This window comes from Myotis nattereri, assembly GCF_964212035.1.
Source record: "Myotis nattereri genome assembly, chromosome: 10".
Lineage (NCBI taxonomy): Eukaryota > Metazoa > Chordata > Mammalia > Chiroptera > Vespertilionidae > Myotis > Myotis nattereri.
In genome coordinates, this window is record NC_138085.1 from 53,679,338 (window position 1) to 53,697,350 (window position 18,013).

At 43.9% G+C, this 18,013-nt stretch overlaps 1 protein-coding gene across 2 annotated transcripts in view; it reads right to left on the reverse strand.

Moving 5' to 3' along the window:
- EML6 (EMAP like 6) overlaps positions 1–18,013 on the reverse strand; it is a gene marked incomplete at its 3' end in the record, with an annotated part of 209,727 nt that overhangs the window by 23,013 nt on the left and 168,701 nt on the right. For both annotated transcript variants that reach the window (XM_081100953.1, XM_081100954.1), the window contains exons 26-27: positions 14,802–15,003; positions 14,578–14,704 (exon numbers count right to left, since the gene is read on the reverse strand). In XM_081100953.1, the coding sequence (XP_080957079.1) occupies positions 14,578–14,704; positions 14,802–15,003 (329 nt within the window). The remainder of the gene's footprint in view (positions 1–14,577; positions 14,705–14,801; positions 15,004–18,013) is intronic.

Sequence of the window (18,013 nt, forward strand, 5' to 3'; positions counted from 1 at the left end):
TGGAGTTTAGGGAACCATGGATGGGTAGGGGAGACCTGCACCAGCACCGCCACACGTCCCGAATCCATTAGTTATTGCTCTTGGGTTAGGTGAAGAGAAAGGATTACCTTGATCCCCTTGGAAGCAGCAAACAAAGCCAAGTGAGAAACTTAGTACAGTTTAGAGTCGCATTAGCAAGCACCTCATTCATGCACAAGCACTTTCCAAGTGGACAGACATTCCTGTGTGGCACAAACCATGCTTCCCGGGCATGCCAGCAAAGAACTAAAACAAATGAAAGAGTGCACCCGTCTACAAATTCAGAAAGCTCATACCCTGGCGTCTCTGGGCAAACTCTGCACTAAAGCGCCTACAGAACGGGGAGAAAAAAGGAAGCCTTGTCAATGCTTCCCACGCGCTCTCCGGGGCCTTGCGAATGCGCCTGGGGACTCTGCTGGTTTGCGAGTGTGCTGGGGACAAGCGTTTGTCAGAAAAACAACCCCGTCCTCCTGGGTGGCACTGGGCGTTATGCACAATGGATGCTTTGTTTTCGAATCAAGTTCAACTCATAATTTAGCCTAATAATTCCCCATGTTTCTTGGTAGGGCAGCTTGCCTGCTGGAACGGCTTGCATTTCTGTGCCGGGGGGAAAACAAACAAGCTACCTTTATTTTCTCAGAAACTCTTCAATCAAAACATGTTATGTAACCATACATGATCACCGGATCCCATGGTATTATCATCAGCACCGAAGAACGGGTAGCGAGCACATCTCTGCAAAATGACACCCCCGGCTGACGTCATCACCGCCAAATGGGGCGAAACCAGGAGGCGGGGGCTTGCCAGTTCTCGCAATTAGACACTTCCTGCACACTAATTATCGCTTCCCAGGACATCTGCTCTTTCTTCTGTTTTAGTGGGACTTTCAAATGAAATCCGTGGGTTTCTTCTTTCCCCTAAGAAGGTTTCATTGATGACAAAAGCAAGCCAGGGTCTGAGATGGGCGCACGGGGATGCTGGGACTGCAGCATGGTTCATAGGGCAGAATCTGAGATTCAACGCAGGGCTGGTCTTCAGGGTACACAGGGTTGTATAATATGGTACATATTATACAGTGTGTATAGAGTATGCATACAGGCACAGACACTGTGTATTAATATATACATGAGACTGTATATATATATATGTGTACACACGCAGTGGCAACCCCGAGGATGCTTTTTTTTCACCTTGATTTTCAGTTAAAAACGGAAAAGTAAAGCAATCTCAGAATGTTCCTTCATATTCACAAGCACATGTTTACAGCTGCATCGCCTCAACACCGAAGGTGAGGGGGCAAAAGGGAGACACCTGCGTAGTGGCAAACCCAGCGGACTGAGTCTAGACCCCTGGCGGAGGTGGGCTCTGCATGAACGCTTAGCGCTGGATGCTCAGCGAACACCGGCTTTGGCAGAGTGCTGTGAGTACTTACTTGACAATTCCCTGCCTCCAAAGGAAAGCAAGTTAAAACACAATACAAGCATTAAAGGCTTCTCTCCGGGCATCTCTACACAGTGTTTGTCACATCAGACATGGGAGGGACTGCCAAACATTCCCAACACCGCCAAACGCTGAGGGTTAGCATTTTTCAGTGGATCTAAATCCTCCCAGCCTCAGGGTCCCCTGGAAACGGGACCCTGGAAGGCTGTGCTGAGGTGGGGAAGAGCGGAGGCATTCCCTCACCGTTCAGGCCAATGAGGTCTTTGTAGCTGGCTGTTCCCACGGCTCACAGGATGGGAGGGAGAGCGAGGAAGGCGAGTGCCACTGGGAATCAGCAGGGACACTCAGAAAGGTTAAGAGTTGGAGGTGGAAGGAACCCAGACACAAAGGGGCCTCCTGGGGCAAGTGGGGCTTTGAAGACTTAAGGGAGACCAAGGAGCAGGAGAGCTTCCATTGGGCAAGAAATTTAGGGAGGGAGCCTGGCAAGAGAGCAAACGAATTGGATAATCCAGAGAGGACGGTGGACTAGCTTGGGCTTCGAGAGCAGGAGAGAAGCTTTGCCAAGGAAGAGAGGGTGACGACAGGAACCCCAAGGAGAGGCCTGTGAACTCGGGCAGGTGCTGGATGCTAAGTAAGGAGGCGGCCCTATTCGTGCCCAGTGCCGGTTGTGTGGGCTGCTGAAGGCCCACCCACGCCTGGGGTAGAGTCACCACTCATGCCCTCCTGTCCCCTGTGGAAACGGCACATTCTGTGGGCAGGGACGGTCAGTCCCTGCTGTTACCGCATTGGCCAGCCGCTGGACTGCAGAGGCGGAAGCTTAGACTCACTTGGAGATGTGGAGTGTTCCCTGACATAGGCTCTCACCCTACAAAAGGCCCCGAAGGGAGGCCAGGGCCTGGGTGCCTGCTCCTTTTTGCCTCCTCCCTGGGCTGCTCGGCTAGCAGAGCAGGTGCTGGCCTGAGTTGTGCAGGAGAGGGTTCAGAGGCTCGGGCCCTAGGGAGGCTTCTGAAATGACCAAGGAAGAGAGGATAAGCAGTCACAGCCTGACAGCCGACGGGGAGTCAGGCTTGGAAATCCGGTGAGAAACAAAGTGGTTCCGAGCAGCTTCTATAAAGAAGCGGTGGGTATGAAGAAACTCGACTCCACTGAGCCAAGAAATGCAAGTTTGAAATTGTTTTTAGTGTTTTCGTCAGACAATGTTCAAAGTGTCATTGGAGGAGACGCCATTATATTCCAAAATGTGCTATAAAAATGCTCCAAGAGTTTTCAAACTGTCTTGGGAAACCAAACGACTCTTCCTCCTGGTTTGAGATGGAAACCAGTGGATGATCTGGAGACTGTTTAGATTTGCCCACAAACAAGAGCCATCACCCCATGGATGGGCTTCAGGGGCTCAGTGAAAACCCTGGCACTCATGCCAAATCGTGTTTGCACATGTGCATCTCTCTGGGGAGAAGGGAGCATGGTTTGATCAGATTGTCAAAGATGTCTGTGGGGAGAGAGAGAGAGAAGAGAGAAGAGAGAAGAGAGACCAATGTTCTAGGATATATCCAGGTTTAGGAAAAGTGTCCAAAGCCATGGGGGGCTCTCTACCATCAAAACCAAAGAAAGCGGATTATGTTAAATGTATTCTTATGTCTTCCAGAACCATCTGTAGAGCTGCTCAGTGGTGAAGTGGAGCAAAAGGGAGTCAGGCAGAAGAACTATGGTTGACCTGACAGCCTCCCCTCTTACAAATGCTCTTGACTAAAGCCTACAATGCAGCCCTTAAAAAAATGGGAATATAGTCTCAGACATGGCCATTTTAGGCAAATATTAATGTATTTGGGTGAAAAATTGAGGGCATAAAGGATGGAGTGAAGGGAACCATGAGTAAGGTGGGCAGACTATTGAAGAGGCTACGATAATAGTCCAAGGGAGGGATGATAAAGATCTTGACTAATGCAGTGGTTGTGGAGAAGGAAACAAGTGACTATTCAAAGAAATGTTGGTGAAGCAGACTTCAAGGACTCTAACTGATTAGCTCTAATGGACAAAGGAGGAAGAGCAATTCAACTGGAATGCCAGTTTTTTGCTTGGGCGTCTGGGTAGATGGTGGCACCACTGACTGCAACAGAAGATATATAAGGAAAGACGATGAGTTCAATTTTGGTGTGACAAATGTTGGATATCTGCAGGTTGGCTATACTACTTTGAAGTTCAACTGAGAGGTGGGACTCAAAGAGATTTAGGACCTTGGGAATCATCCCCCAATGGGTGGAATATATGAGTTTAATCAGGGTACAAAGAGAGGGTGGCCAAGGGTGAAACCCTGAGAACCAACAGCATGTGAGGGGCTGGGAGAGGAAGCAGAGACAGGACACTGAGAAGGAATGGTTGGAGAGGCAGGAAGAGGTGAGTGGATTGGACTTGGGAATTAGGAAGTCACCATGTCAGCAGGATGATAGGAACAGAAGACAGATGGAATGGGCTAGAGAGTGAAGGAGAGGTTTGGTGAAACCTGGATGAGAAGGAAAAAAGGGAGGGAAGGTGAAGGGGGGATATACAAGTCAGTGTATAAAACAGTGGTTCTCAACCTGTGGGTCGCGACTCCTTTGAGGGTCGAACGACCCTTTCACAGGGGTCACCTAAGACCATCGGAAAACACATACATAATTACGTATTGTTTTTGTGATTAATCACTATGCTTTAATTATGTTCAATTTGTAACTGAAAATACATCCTGCATATCAGATATTTACATTACAATTCATAACAGTAGCAAAATTACAGTTATGAAGTAGCAACGAAAATAATGTTATGGTTGGGAGTCACCACAACATGAGGAACTGTATTAAAGGGTCGCGGCATTAGGAAGGTTGAGAACCACTGGTATAAAATAAGTCAAAGGATTTGTTTTTTCCTTAAAGAGAGCTGGCTGGGGATGGGACAGACTGGAATGTGTTTCTTGGCTTGGGACATGGATCTAGCTAAGGGGAGTGACAGAGGAGAGATGATGAGGGAGCTCGGACAATGGGGGGCTGAACAGGAGGAGAGATTCACTTCCTCTGAGAAGAGAAGAAAGGAGGTGAGTAGTGTACGTGGGGTGGAGGATGGGAGGCAAGATAGAGGAGACAGAAATAAGTATAAAAGTACAGTTCATGCCCATTGGCATCTGCTTTCTCGGTGAATGAGGTTAGAAAAGCCATCTGCCAGGAGTGGAGGGGGCAGGATGTAGGCAGAAGGTTGAGGAGGGGGCAAAGATCTGACTGCTGACAGGGTGGCAAAGGGAGCCAACCAAAGACAAGAACAAAGATGAATGAGCAGACTCTGGTGAGGCAATCTGCACGAATGTCGCTTTCTAGTCAGAAGAGTGAAGAGATAGGCTGTAGGAGAAGTATAGGGGTGAAGAGCTAAGAGGACCGGAAGAGTGACATTTAGGTAGGCAGAAAAAGTAAGGCCAGGAGGGAACTGATGAACCTAGAAAAAAATGGTGGTGTCTAGGCACTGGATGTCATAATAGGGATGAGGATAGGGTGTACTGCGAATGACAAATCTAAAGGAGATTAAGGTTAAGTCACTGAAGAAGAGAGGCACTATGGGTAACAATGTAACCCATGGCATGGCAGGAGCTGAGGTTGACCAGTTGACTATTACCTGAACTCCTCAGAGACACAAAGTTGATAAATGACAGGAAGGAAGGATGGAAGAAGGCAGAGCATAACATGAACTTCAAAGGAGTGGGTGGGGCTGGTTTAAAAGCATGCCAATATATTTAAACACACCTATAAAAAGCACCCTGATCCACCGAACCTTACGCTCAATAACATCATTTCAATGGGCACAAATCATGCACCCTAGCAATTGCTTCTGGTACCTCATCATGACCACAAAACAGTAGAAAGAGGCAAAGTAAATGACCCCGGTAGTATCCATTCCCTCCAACTGGATAGCTCAGAGATGTCTGGAGACTGGATTAAAATAATTGGACCCAACTCTGACACTGTCTTCTAAGAGACGTTCACTTTCCATAGAAAAGCGTTTACCTACGTGTGATAAAGTGAGTGGGTTTGGGTCAACTGATTACACTGTAGGAATATGATTTTCTAGGTGCATAAATATTTTTAAAAAACATTTTATAGCAATTTACCTCTGGATTTTTATGGCCTGCCACATTTTTTGCAATAAAAAGCAAGGAAACTCTTCTCTAATGAATGGCAGGTTTAATTATTCATTATATAGACATCATTACTTTGCTTCAAACAATAGAAAATCAAGAGGTTTGAATAAAGAAGTCATTTATGATGGTAACATTACATTCCCTTTAAAAATCAACTAACTATTCAACTTCTGGTGGAGTTACACAGCTAGATAGTGGGCCTTAAACATGATTAATTTCAGTGTTTCAGGGTATAATAGTTACTCAGAGCAGCTGAGTGTAGAACTCTCACCAAACCCAGGGGTGATGGGAAGGAGAATTTAGCTGAGAGAGCAATGCTCTGGAGGAGCAGGGACACCCCTTACCCTGTTTGCCCTATGATGTGAGGTTTGAGCTTCACACACTCAACATATATGCAACGGCAGGTCTCTGTACTAACTCCTGCTATCTACGTTCATTCTATCATCACAAAGGGGGTTGAAATGCAGCGTTAGAGGTTCCTCCCCATTTATTGGACCAAGCGTCAAGATAGGATGTAGCAGTTTTGACAGATCTCAGTCTGGTAAGTTCAGTAGCACCTGCTAGCAAGGTTGTCAGTTCTTAGCAACTCTAACAATACAAGCTCACAAAGCAGCTATTGATCAGGGGGACAAAGGGCCTCTGTCAGGCCTGCCGAGCTGAGGACTGTGCCAGGAGAGCTGGGCTGTTTATTAGTTGACATCACCCTGGAGGGGAGCATGGTCTGCTTCCTCGTGCTCACTGCACCTCAGGCAAATTGAAATGTGAATTTTCTGATTAAATAAAGCGTTTTGTGTTTTTTTTTTTTTAAATTGAGGACAGGTTCTCCCAGTGGATTTCTGTCCTTAAACATAGCATAAATGTTTAGAAAAAAAAGTGGGATTACCAATAGATAGATGGTGATTTGTTTCAATTCAGGGACAGGCATCTAAACGTTTCCAATATTTTTAAACTTTGCCACCAATGAGAATATTCTTTGTTTCACTGGGAATCTGCCGACAAAGAAGCTTTGTCTGTAAAAATAGGTGTGATGGCTACAATAACACAGAATTTCCTTTTCAGTTCTTTTGACCTTGGATTACTGAAATTTAAACCAAATAAACATTTTAATATCTAACAGACAGATGGTGTGAAGATTAAAAAAATCATTTAACCAAGAGCAGTCCCAGGGCCAGTTGGGACATCACTGGATTCTACACAGGGTCACACAATTCCCCACAAAGAGAAGACCACCAAAGAGGCTAACAAAATGAAGGTAAAAGTTGTTGACAAAGAATGGATTTGTAGGCCATTTTGAGGACAGATTAATTTACTTCAATATTAAGAGAAGCAGGCTAAGTAAATTCACCCACCCATATACTCATCTGTTTACTAACCTGCGTTAGGCAGGTGGTGGTAACCATGATAGACAGTGCAGACCCTCAAGGAACCTAGTCTCATGGGAAGTTTACAACCCAGTGGAGCTTTAAATACCATGATGCTATGGACCCATACATTAAGGAACGATATTAAACCTTTCCCATATTTTTAATGGGAACATTGTAAGGACTAAACCTTAAGGATCAAAGAAGGATATTAATTTGGGGGTTGAAAAAACAAACAAACAAAATCCGGGTAACATTTCTTTATAAACCTATGGTGTACAGCTGTCTTTACAGGACTTCCTTTTTGCTTAAGCTCATAAACTTGCATAAATCAATTTGGAATGGATATGAGATAGTAGGAGAAGATAATTCTTAGGCCCTTCCTGAGTCAGCTATAAACACAGTTTCAGACAAAGTTTGGAAAACCCTAGTGCTGGAGTAGAATTTTGGGGTCATTTCATGGGAGAACCTGTGAATTCACCCATATGGGGACTGTCATTGTCTATTTCCTTGGGACCCTGGGGACTTGGGAAATTGACACTGCCTGAGGCAATGCTGTCGGCTCCTGCCTTATGTAACTGTATCTGTATCTTTCCATACATTCTACAATTAAAGAGACAACATAACGTCTAACTTTTGTACTGGCATCTTTCCATTATTCACATCACTGTCCTATTGTGATGAAGCAGATTGGTTTCAGAAGTGAGATTAATGCCAAGGACTCCCTCACGCCCTTGCCAGATGTAGTCAGCCATTTTCCAGGTAAATACTGGATACCTGCTGAGATTTTAAATGTGAAAGAAAACCCAAGGGAGCTGAGTTTTTCTTTGATTCTCAGGGAGCTAACACTTTTTGTAAACGCCACAGATTCAGAACAAAAATAAATAAATAAAAAAAGGAGGACTGAATATGTCAAAGGCTTCAAATGTTAGAAAGCAGTAATAACAAAGTTGATATAAAACTCTGTTACTAACCTTTGCTTTAAAAAGTGGCCAAGATGGAGACTGATTTCACATAAAAAAGTAACTGTGAGAATTTCTACTTTAAAATATGTGCACTAAATATTATCCCTTATAGTCAGATGAACATTGTAACTTTGTCATTTAGAAAACAAAAAAGATATTCAGAGGATAGAAATTAAAAAATGATTTTCTAATTGTATTAAGGACCCCCTTTCTGGAAAGCAAATAGTCTGTAATTAAGACGAAGTTTGATTGATATAAGTGTATCAAAATAATCATTTCTTGAAACTTATTTTTAGAAAATGATTGTGTACATATTACACAGCCAGGCAAAACAGCTAAATATCTAGACCAGATTATCCCAAATAAATTAATGACTGAAACTATAAATATCATAATTTCTAAGGCAAACTACATTAAACTCGTGCTAAGACAATACAATTTAAGGGTTAAAAAAACAACTTTTCTACTTCAGACTTTTTTTGTTTTTCAAGAGAGATGATGACCTTCTCTATCTGAGATAAATAGGAAAGGCGAGCAGCAAGCCCAAGGCCTTTCTAAGGAAGGAAAAAATGCACATCTGCTCAGTGTGGACTTTCGAGTTGTGCCCTAAGTTATGCAGCTGCTGGAGTGAGAAGATTGGGGTGGGGGGAGACCTAGGGTTTGAATCTTTCCTTCTTTTAGTAAAAGGTAGAAAATGCAATAATAAGTAAAATAATGTTTTAAAGATGGTATAGAAATAGAATGGATAAAAAAAAAAAGAAATAGAATGGATTTCCCTGTTCATCCCTGGATAGATAGCGGAAAGCGGAAAGCCTGAGCACTTGTTAATAAAAGGCCTTGAAAAAATATAGACTGTGGACTCAGGTGCACTGAGACAGCAACCTCTGAGCAAACTACTGCATCCACTCAGAAAGATAAAAGATAGTGAATATGATATGCCGATTTCCATAAAAATAGTTCAATTTGTGTTAATTTTGTATCTTGTCATTATCAACGTAGTGTTCTTTTTCCTGAACACAAGCCCCAGGTTTCAATAGAATATATCAAATAAAAAGCTCAATTATTTACTATTCCCCATGTAGATGGTTAATCTAAGCAGATTGGTGAGGAGGAGATGAGGACCATGTGTCAAACAGCAGATATTTAACAATAAGTTACAATCCATGGCCCCACCAGGTCCAGCTAGAAAGACTGATGTTGGTCAGCTCACCTGGCTTTTAATAAAAGGCCACAGCCTGCACTTGGGGATATTATTAGATCCTATCTGTGAATTATTTTTTTAAAAAAAATATGTTTTATTGATTTTTTACAGAGAGGAAGGGAGAGAGATAGAGAGTTAGAAACATCGATGAGAGAGAAACATCGACCAGCTGCCTCCTGCACACCTCCCACTGGGGATGTGCCCGCAACCCAGGTACATGCCCTTGCCCGGAATCGAACCTGGGACCCTTCAGTCCGCAGGCCGACGCTCTATCCACTGAGCCAAACCGGTTTCGGCTATGAATTATTTTTGAAATGCCTGGTGAGTCACCTCTGTGGTGATCGTGCAGTTACACAGAATGCAGAATTGGGGTTGCATGATCATTTGATTCACACAAGAATATAGGATATTGGCACTAAACATGTCTATGGTTGTAAATTTCTAAGTTCTGATTTTTGTTTCCTTAATGTGAAAATAAAAACCTTTGAAGATGGGCTAAAGATGTTTAAACATTATTTTGAAAAATATCTGGGACTATCACCATGAAATGTGAATATAAAATTTCAATTACAAAAGTCAGACTTAGTGTGCTAGAGTCTTTTATAATGTGATGCCAGAGGCACCCCGACAGTGGTGTCAAGGCCAAGGTTCCGCAAAACTGGTCCACTTGAACTGGGTAACGTTTTATTGATCTGGCTGTATTCACTGGCATTTTAATTGATTATATATACACTGTTGTAATACTGGGTGATAAATACCTGTGTATATTCAAAGGCGTTTATAAGTGATAGTAGTTCCTGTTTAACATTAAAATGGCCTGAGGTTCTTTTCTGTGATAACAACACCTGTTTCTATTAGGAAAAAAAAAAAAAAAAAAAAAACCTCAAGGAGAATGAGCTGGATATTTTCCACGCGCCCTTTCATATCTCCACCCTTCTGCTCTCCAAGGCCGCCTCTGGGGACTGCACCACTGGATTCAGCGCCAGAGAGGCACCGGAGGACAGGGTGCAAGGAGAACGCCGTCTGTTCTCCTGATACCTCCTCAGGCTGGTTACCTTCAACCCCCTCCCTCAGGTCTCAGCTCTCTAATGTGGTCCACTCCTGCAGCTGTTCACCACATCTGGCAACAGCTTCCTCCCTTTCCCGCTCCAGGCCCAGGTATGGTAATGGCTTTCAGCTGTTGCTGTCCCCCAGGCTGCCCCAACCCTGTTGTTCCCCTTATTATTGCTCAAACCTTTGTTAACAGTTCCTTCATCAAGCTCTCCCCAAACTACTCCTTTTTCAGAGTATTTCTCTTTTTTTTTTTTTTTTTTGCTGGGGCCTCAACTGCCACAACATTTAGGCCAAACTTGAAAGATTTAAGATTATTTCCTTCACTGTCTACTAGTTTTATGAAATTCTATTTAAGGTACCAGGTGTCCTGTATTTTTGTATTCTGTGAAGCCAACGTTAGGGAACTTGAGCCAAGAATCAAAATTAGAGAAGAGAAAGGTTTCTGAAGTTTTAGGCCACACTACCCAATATAATCTTCAGAAATACAACATACAACATGGTGCAGTAAAGACAGCAAAAAACAAAACACAAAAACTCCCATTAAAACAAGGCTAAAAAAGGGTTAAATTTAAAAATCAACTTAACTTCGCCAACCTTAAAAAAAGAGTGTGTTTTTTTTTTCTATTTTAGTCTACAATAATTTAAGCACCTCTAGTGGTTATGGGGAACAAAGCAACGTGCACTCGAGAGAGACCAGATTCCATGCTCAGGACAGGAAAGCCAAAGACAAGTGTGGATCTCTTGTCAAACAACAAGGACAATTTCAGAAATGCACGCTGGTATTATAACAAAGCCACATACACCAACCCAGAGAAAGCTCTGTTAAAAACTCAACAGTGACAAGTTAAACATGAAACAATTACAAGCCATTCATTATAAAAGTTGAACCTAAAAGAGTTATACATACTATTCCTTCAAGAAACAATATAAACTATGCTTTAAAAAAGGAATATATACCAATAATAATCAATTAATTTGCACTCAGCTTATCATCAAAAATGAGGTGAGAAGGAGTAAAAAATGACTTCTTGATTTTAAAAATAAAATCCTATTTTTTAATTGATATGCCTTCCCCTGGCACTGACTGGGTATTCCAAGCTCATGTCTCTTGTGGTCCTTGGGTCTGTCTCCCATTAGTCTTATGGGCACATGCCTGGGTGTTTAGAAAAGCACCCAGATACAGGCAGGTATCTGCAGCCACACACAGACAGCAACAAGGGGAAGGTCAAGCAGAGCCTCGGCCCTGGAATCAGCAGGGCTTGATGGAGCCAAAGGGAGCAGTGTCATGGGTGACAGCCCTGAATATTCCCCGAGAACCTGGGTGTTGCCTGGCCCCGTGCTCCTGTGGTCTGAGGCCCCAGCATTTCTCTGGCTCTGCCTCTCTCTCACGCCTGGGACACTGGAGTCCATGGAGCCCAGTCTGTGCCCTGGGTGAGCCCTCTGTTGACTTATCGTTAGGAGCCCTCCCTGCCCCAAGGGCTCCTGCCCATCTTCCCTTTCTCATCCTGCTTCCTCGCAAATTCTCTGAAGGCCCTGCCTTGCCTGGCACCCCTTTGTCTTTTCTCCCATTCAGAGCTGCCTATAGTCCTATCTCTGAGATTCAGGCTCCCCTAAAATTACTGACAACGACTGGAGGACACCGCTTGTTCTTGGTTCTGATTAGGGTTTGCCCCATGGAGGCTGCTAAGTCAGACACTATTCACTGTTCCTCCTCTGCTCGCCCCTTCCTGCTGTGGCCCGCTCTGCTCCCAGCATGCTGTTCCGTTCCCTCTGCTTTCAGCCGCAGTGGGAACTCATGCTGGTGTAAGTTATCAGAGACACCGCTACAGAAAAGGCTTGATTATTCCTCTGGACCCTGTATTTATCTTAAAATTGTGTTCTTCACAACATGTTTTCTTCACTACGCCCTAGAGCAGTGATGGCGAACCTTTTGAGCTCGGCGTGTCAGCATTTTGAAAAACCCTAACTTAACTCTGGTGCCGTGTCACATACAGAAATTTTTTGATATTTGCAACCATAGTATCACGAAGACTTATATTTTTGATATTTATTTTATATATTTAAATGCCATTTAACAAAGAAAAATCAACCAGAAAAATGAGTTCGCGTGCCACCTCTGACACGCGTGTCATAGGTTCGCCATCACTGCCCTAGTGTGAGTTATATTTTTTAATGCCAGTCAAGTACTAAAATAATTCCCCCCATATCTCATAATACTATGAAGCATTTTTTTTCTTTTGTATTAAATAAAAGCCAATCCTGTGTATGCTATGAACAAGTTTTCAATCTGGAGTATTGAAGAAAATGAGGAAGCTTCAAAATTCTGGATTTTAAGATAGAAAATTCTTCTTAGGGTCATCTCTACCTTCACCTCGTCCACCTCTTCCTACATTGAGCGGGTATGAGATTTTTACAGACCTGCCCAGAGACACACCAAGACCAAGAAAGGTTCAGATGAGACTCACTTTAGGTTGGAGATCAGTTGTAGTGTTTGGAATTAGGCATTTCGTTAGATTGCTAATCTTAGGGGCCAGTCTAAATCATAGCATGACAAAGCATTGGCTGTATAAATCATCCACAAACAACCTTGGAATAATAGCCAAGTCAACCCATTACATAATGTCATGTGAAATTGGAAAGATTGGGTAATTTTCTTTCAAAAGAATGTTTAATTTATGCCAAATGTTTTTTGTTGTTGTTGTTTTAAAAATATATTTTATTGATTTTTTACAGAGAGGAAGGGAGAGAGAGAGTTAGAAACATCGATGAGAGAGAAACATCGATCAGCTGCCTCCTGCACATCTCCTACTGGGGATATGCCCGCAACCCAGGTACATGCCCTTGACCAGAACCGAACCTGGGACCTTTCAGTCCGCAGGCCGATGCTCTATCCACTGAGCCAAACCGGTTTCGGCCAAATGTTTTTTTTTTAATATATATTTTTATTGATTTCAGAGAGGAAGTGAGAAGGAGAGAGAGAAACATCAATGATGAGAGAGAATCACTGATTGGCTGCCTCCTGAACACCCTCTGCTGGGGGATGGAACCCACAACCTGGGCATGTGCCCTTGACCGGAATCCAAACTGGGACCCTTCAGTCGCCAGGCCGACGCTCTATCAACTGAGCCAAACCGGCTAGGGCTGCCAAGGGCTACTGATTTTTCAAGTAGATTATGTAAGTGGAACGCATATGGTTCTTTTTTTCCTTGGTTCTTAATATTAGTCCTTTACATTTATTGCCTCTTTTAAAAAACTAAAAAACTACATTGCAAGCAAAATAAACTATGATTTACAGACTATTTTAGAAATATCTATATAATTTTAAAAAACAAAAACAAAAGAGAAGTCTGAGCCTTTATAGTAGCATCTGGCAAAGATTCTAGGGAGGAATTAGGGTTTTTTCACATCAGATTCAATCTTCTTGCCTGCAGCACACCCACCCTTTCTCAACCGAAACAGGAGGGGAAGTGACATTTTATTTCTTTGTATCACAAGTCCTACCTAATAGCAAAAGGTGCTATTATTAAATAGTTATTACTGGGCAGAAAGCCATACTGAGTGCAAAAAAGAACTTGAGTCTCATCAACTATAAACATCAGGGTATCCATCAATGTGAAGAGCCCATAGGGAATTCTTAAACATCTAAGATCCATGAAATTCTCTTTAGACGTTAAAGGTCATTATTCAATACTTATCCTCCCTACTATGAAGATGGCAAATTAAGTAATAGTAGTAATTTAAACAAAATTTTTAAACAAAATGTTAAAACATTTGACAATTTCTCTTGTTGATTACAATAATAATTTACAATAACACATCAAAAGGGCCTGAAATAATACCAGCAACTTTCCTTCTCCACAGAGGATCCGAGACAACAAAACCAATAGGCCTGGAATTGCCAAACACACCTGAGCGAATATGGGCAGGTGAAGACAGTAAGAGAAGGTACACCAAGTGTCAGAGTAACACACAGACTCTGGTTAGAATGGAGGATTATTGTCACACCCACAAATATTCCCTCCTGACCCCAGAAGCCCGCCCTCCCTCCTACCTGTCCAGTCAGCACACCCATCCCATTCGGGACATCTGCAGGCTATCCCGACATCCTCTCTGGGCAAGGGAAGCCTAGTCCAACCCAATCTCATCTCTGTTCAAGTCATTCCATAAGTAACTTTGGCAAAGAGTAACCCACCCTTTGCCACATATTGAGGGCTCTGGGCAACTTTCCCCAATTTAACCTCGTGCGCAGGTTAAGACTGTGCATACACGTAAAAGACTAGCTTAAGTAGCATCTTTGAGGGCAAAGAAAGTGCACCGTGGTTTACATGAGTTTCTCATCGTCAGGTATGACAAATGCAAACAGACCTGGCGACGCCATACCTTTCTTCCACGGAAACCTCTTTCATCTGCTGGTGTGGTTTGGTGCCCTCCATTTCCCTGATGCTCACGGCATAGATCTTGGTGGTGTAATCAATGGCCTTTTCTCTGGCAACATCACTGTCATAGCCTCAAAGGACAGAAAGGTGGAGAATGGAGTTGGATTGCCATGGCTCAGGAGGGGGTGGGGAGGGAGGTGCGGGTGGCACGTGGCTGCTGGGACTCACCTCCATCCTCTTCTGCGTCGGTGTCCGACTCCTCGCTGTCCACCAGCTTGCTCTCCTGTGTCCCCACAAACTCCCTGGTCCAGATCATCAGGGCCGTGTCAGCGCCCCCTACCGTGAGCAGCACGGAATCGTTGTGCAGCCATCTCACGTTGGTGACATGGGCGCTGTGCCCCACGTACTTCTTGAATCTCGCATGCTGGCCCTGTGAAGCCAGAAACTGGCCATTACCACATTGGGAGCCCCACTGCTCCTGACTCTGGATTATCTCATCCACGTTATTCTCTAGAGTGGCTTGTACTGGATACGAATGAAACATTTAAGCAGCAATTTCCTTACATTCCTCTGGACTGTAAGTTCTATGAAGGCAGGGAACCGGTCTCCTTTCCCCCTAAAACGTTACCTGGCTCACCACAGGTCCCCTTTAAATAATTTGTAAGGGAACAAATAAAATGTTGGACTACAGAAGCTATTTCTGGGAGCGTAAGGAAGTATAAGAAGCTTGTTTTTGTTTCTCTCAAATATCAAATGTGGATTCTCCCCAGGTCTCTGGCATAAATTCCTGATTGTGAGTCTGGCTGACATTTGAGATCAGAGGTGGCCTCCCCGTCACTCCCCACAGTGGCTTTTGTACCACAGCCCAGACTGTGGCTGACCAGCAAGGGACTTCTAATCCTGGGGCCGCAAGGAAGATTTGAAACACACACACCAGTTTCTGCCATGAACCCTGGAAACAATTTCTAACACTACAAGCACTCGACTAATTGATTTAAAAACAAAGTAAGCTGCTTTTCAACAAATACATTCGAGTAAAGAGAACCCAGGTTATTAGTAATTTCCGAGAGCTCGCTCAGGCCCCACCGGGCTTATCCCAGGAGGGGAAGGACAAGTGAATGTGAGCGGTGGCCCGCCTGCTCACCCGGGGCAGCCCTGACAAGTGGTGGGGATTTGCAGCTGACATCAGACGCCGGCTTCCATTTCTGGCTCAGGAGCCAGAGTCTGGCTGGCAAAAACAGCTCTGGCGGGAGCCATTTAAAAAGGCAGAGTTTTTCCATCTTCTTGGCGACTCCCGGGGAATACCTCCCAGTGTGGGAAGCTGCATGTGCTTTCTGAAGTCCTGGGAGGGCCACCGGTGTCCCAGATGAACGCTTTATTCAATAACTGACAAGAGGCTCCCAGAGGGTTTTGGACCAGCGCCCTGGGGAACCTGAAACCGCCATAAGCAGGCGGCAGGAGACAGGTGCAGGGGAGTGGGTGACTTTAAAATACTCTTGGTCGGATCTCTGTGGATCTGGCCGACCCTACCTGCCAGCAGAGTGGATCTGCCCACTGCTCAGCCCAGTGCTCAGGCAGGGGTGGGCAAACTTTTTGACTCGAGGGCCACAATGGATTCTTAAACTGGACCGGAGGGCCCGAACAAAAGCATGGATGGAGTGTTTGTGCGAACTAATGTAAATTCAAAGTAAACATCATTACATAAAAGGGTACGGTCTTTTTTTGTTTTTAGTTTTATTCATTTCAAACGGGCCGGATCTGGCCCGCGGTCCGTAGTTTGCCCACGGCTGGTCTAGAGGATGAGGGAAGCAAGCAGGTGGGCAGCGTTTCCAGGAAGCCCTCCAGAGCCACTAGCTTGCGAAGCGAATAGGAAGAGCCAAATAAGGCTTTCCACTGGGAACCACTGTGTGACCAGATGAGACCCAGAGGCACAGACGCAAAGAGGACAGTCACGGTGGCTGCCGCTGTGGGTCCTGCCAGCCTTCCTGTTGGAAGCAAGACCCACGCCATTATGCAAGCTGGGTTCTTGAGAGAAGGAGAAAGTAAGAGAACCTGAGAAATGCCTCTCCATGCTCTCACTTACATGAGGAACACAGGGTTTTTGGATGGGGGTGGAAAAAATAATCCAAAAAGAAAGGTTGCGGGGTTGGGGGAGGAATATCAGGGACCAATATACGAATATCAGGTGGTGGTGGTGGGGGGTGATCAATTAGAATCTTTGCAGAGGCAAAGAAAGTGGACCAAAGGGGTAGGAAAAAGGGACCATTTCTGAGTCAATTCCAGCAAAGGGTGATTCAAGATTCTCACAATAGGAAGCAAGATTACTGCTCCACGGAACAATGAAAAGGAATTCACAGTTATCAGAAGGTTCGGGAAACCAGCAGTTCCCTAAGAGGAAGAGGCGGGCAGGGATGATCGGTGGTCCTCTTAGGGCCTATGGGAGGAGCCTCCTGGAGAGCTGGCACAGCCAGGCAGACGCACTGTCCTTCTGGGTCATCATGCCAAATCCTGCATTTCTGTTACAGCCATCAGGACTCGCTACCACGACACGCCCCTTCCACCAAATACTGAAAGAATGGAGACTCTGCCCTGGCCAGTGTGGCCCAGTTGGTTGAGCATCGTCCTGTGCACCAAAAGGTCACCAGTTTGATTCCTGATGAGGGCACATGGCCAAGTTGCGGGCTGGAGTGTGTACAGGAGGCAACAGCTCAATGTTTCTTCCTCACATTGATGTTTCTCTCCCTCCTCTCTAAGAAAATCAATAAAAACATATTTACAAAAAAATATGGATAATCTGAAATATGTCCCCAGTGTGGTTAACTGTTTTTAAGTGAGTAATTTCTGAGAATATGATGATAATTATGTACCCTTTCCCCACATTCACAACATTTCATACAGTTTCTCTGTACGAAAAACTTTCCTCTTTGAAGAACCATTCTTTCTCTCTTTAAAAATTCTCTTGAGCCTTTGACATTCTGAGAAAGAAACTGAAGAACCTGAGGATGGGTTTGAAATGAAAATGACATGGTGAGATATATTTTTTATCCTTAAGTTTCCTTTGTTACATTTTTCTAATGGAGGATATGAAGTCGCTAAATTACTGGGGATTTTACAGTTTTGTGAGAGAGAAAAGAAATATACAAATGAAGAAATTCAACAAAGGGTCATCAACATACAAGTTCTTGATACTAAACACTAAATTACAGCTAATTTCTAGATGAGTAGGTGGCATCTTTAGGAATGACAAAGTCCACAGAGGTTTTAAAAAAAGGTGAGAATTTTAAAAAATGACATAACAACAACTATATTAAAAAGTAAAAGTTTGGGATACTTCCCATATGGTAAGCATTATTCTAAATATTTATAAGTATTAATTTGTATAATGGCATAGTATCCAATTAGAGAAAGATTTGTTCCCACCTTACAGAGGACCAACTCTG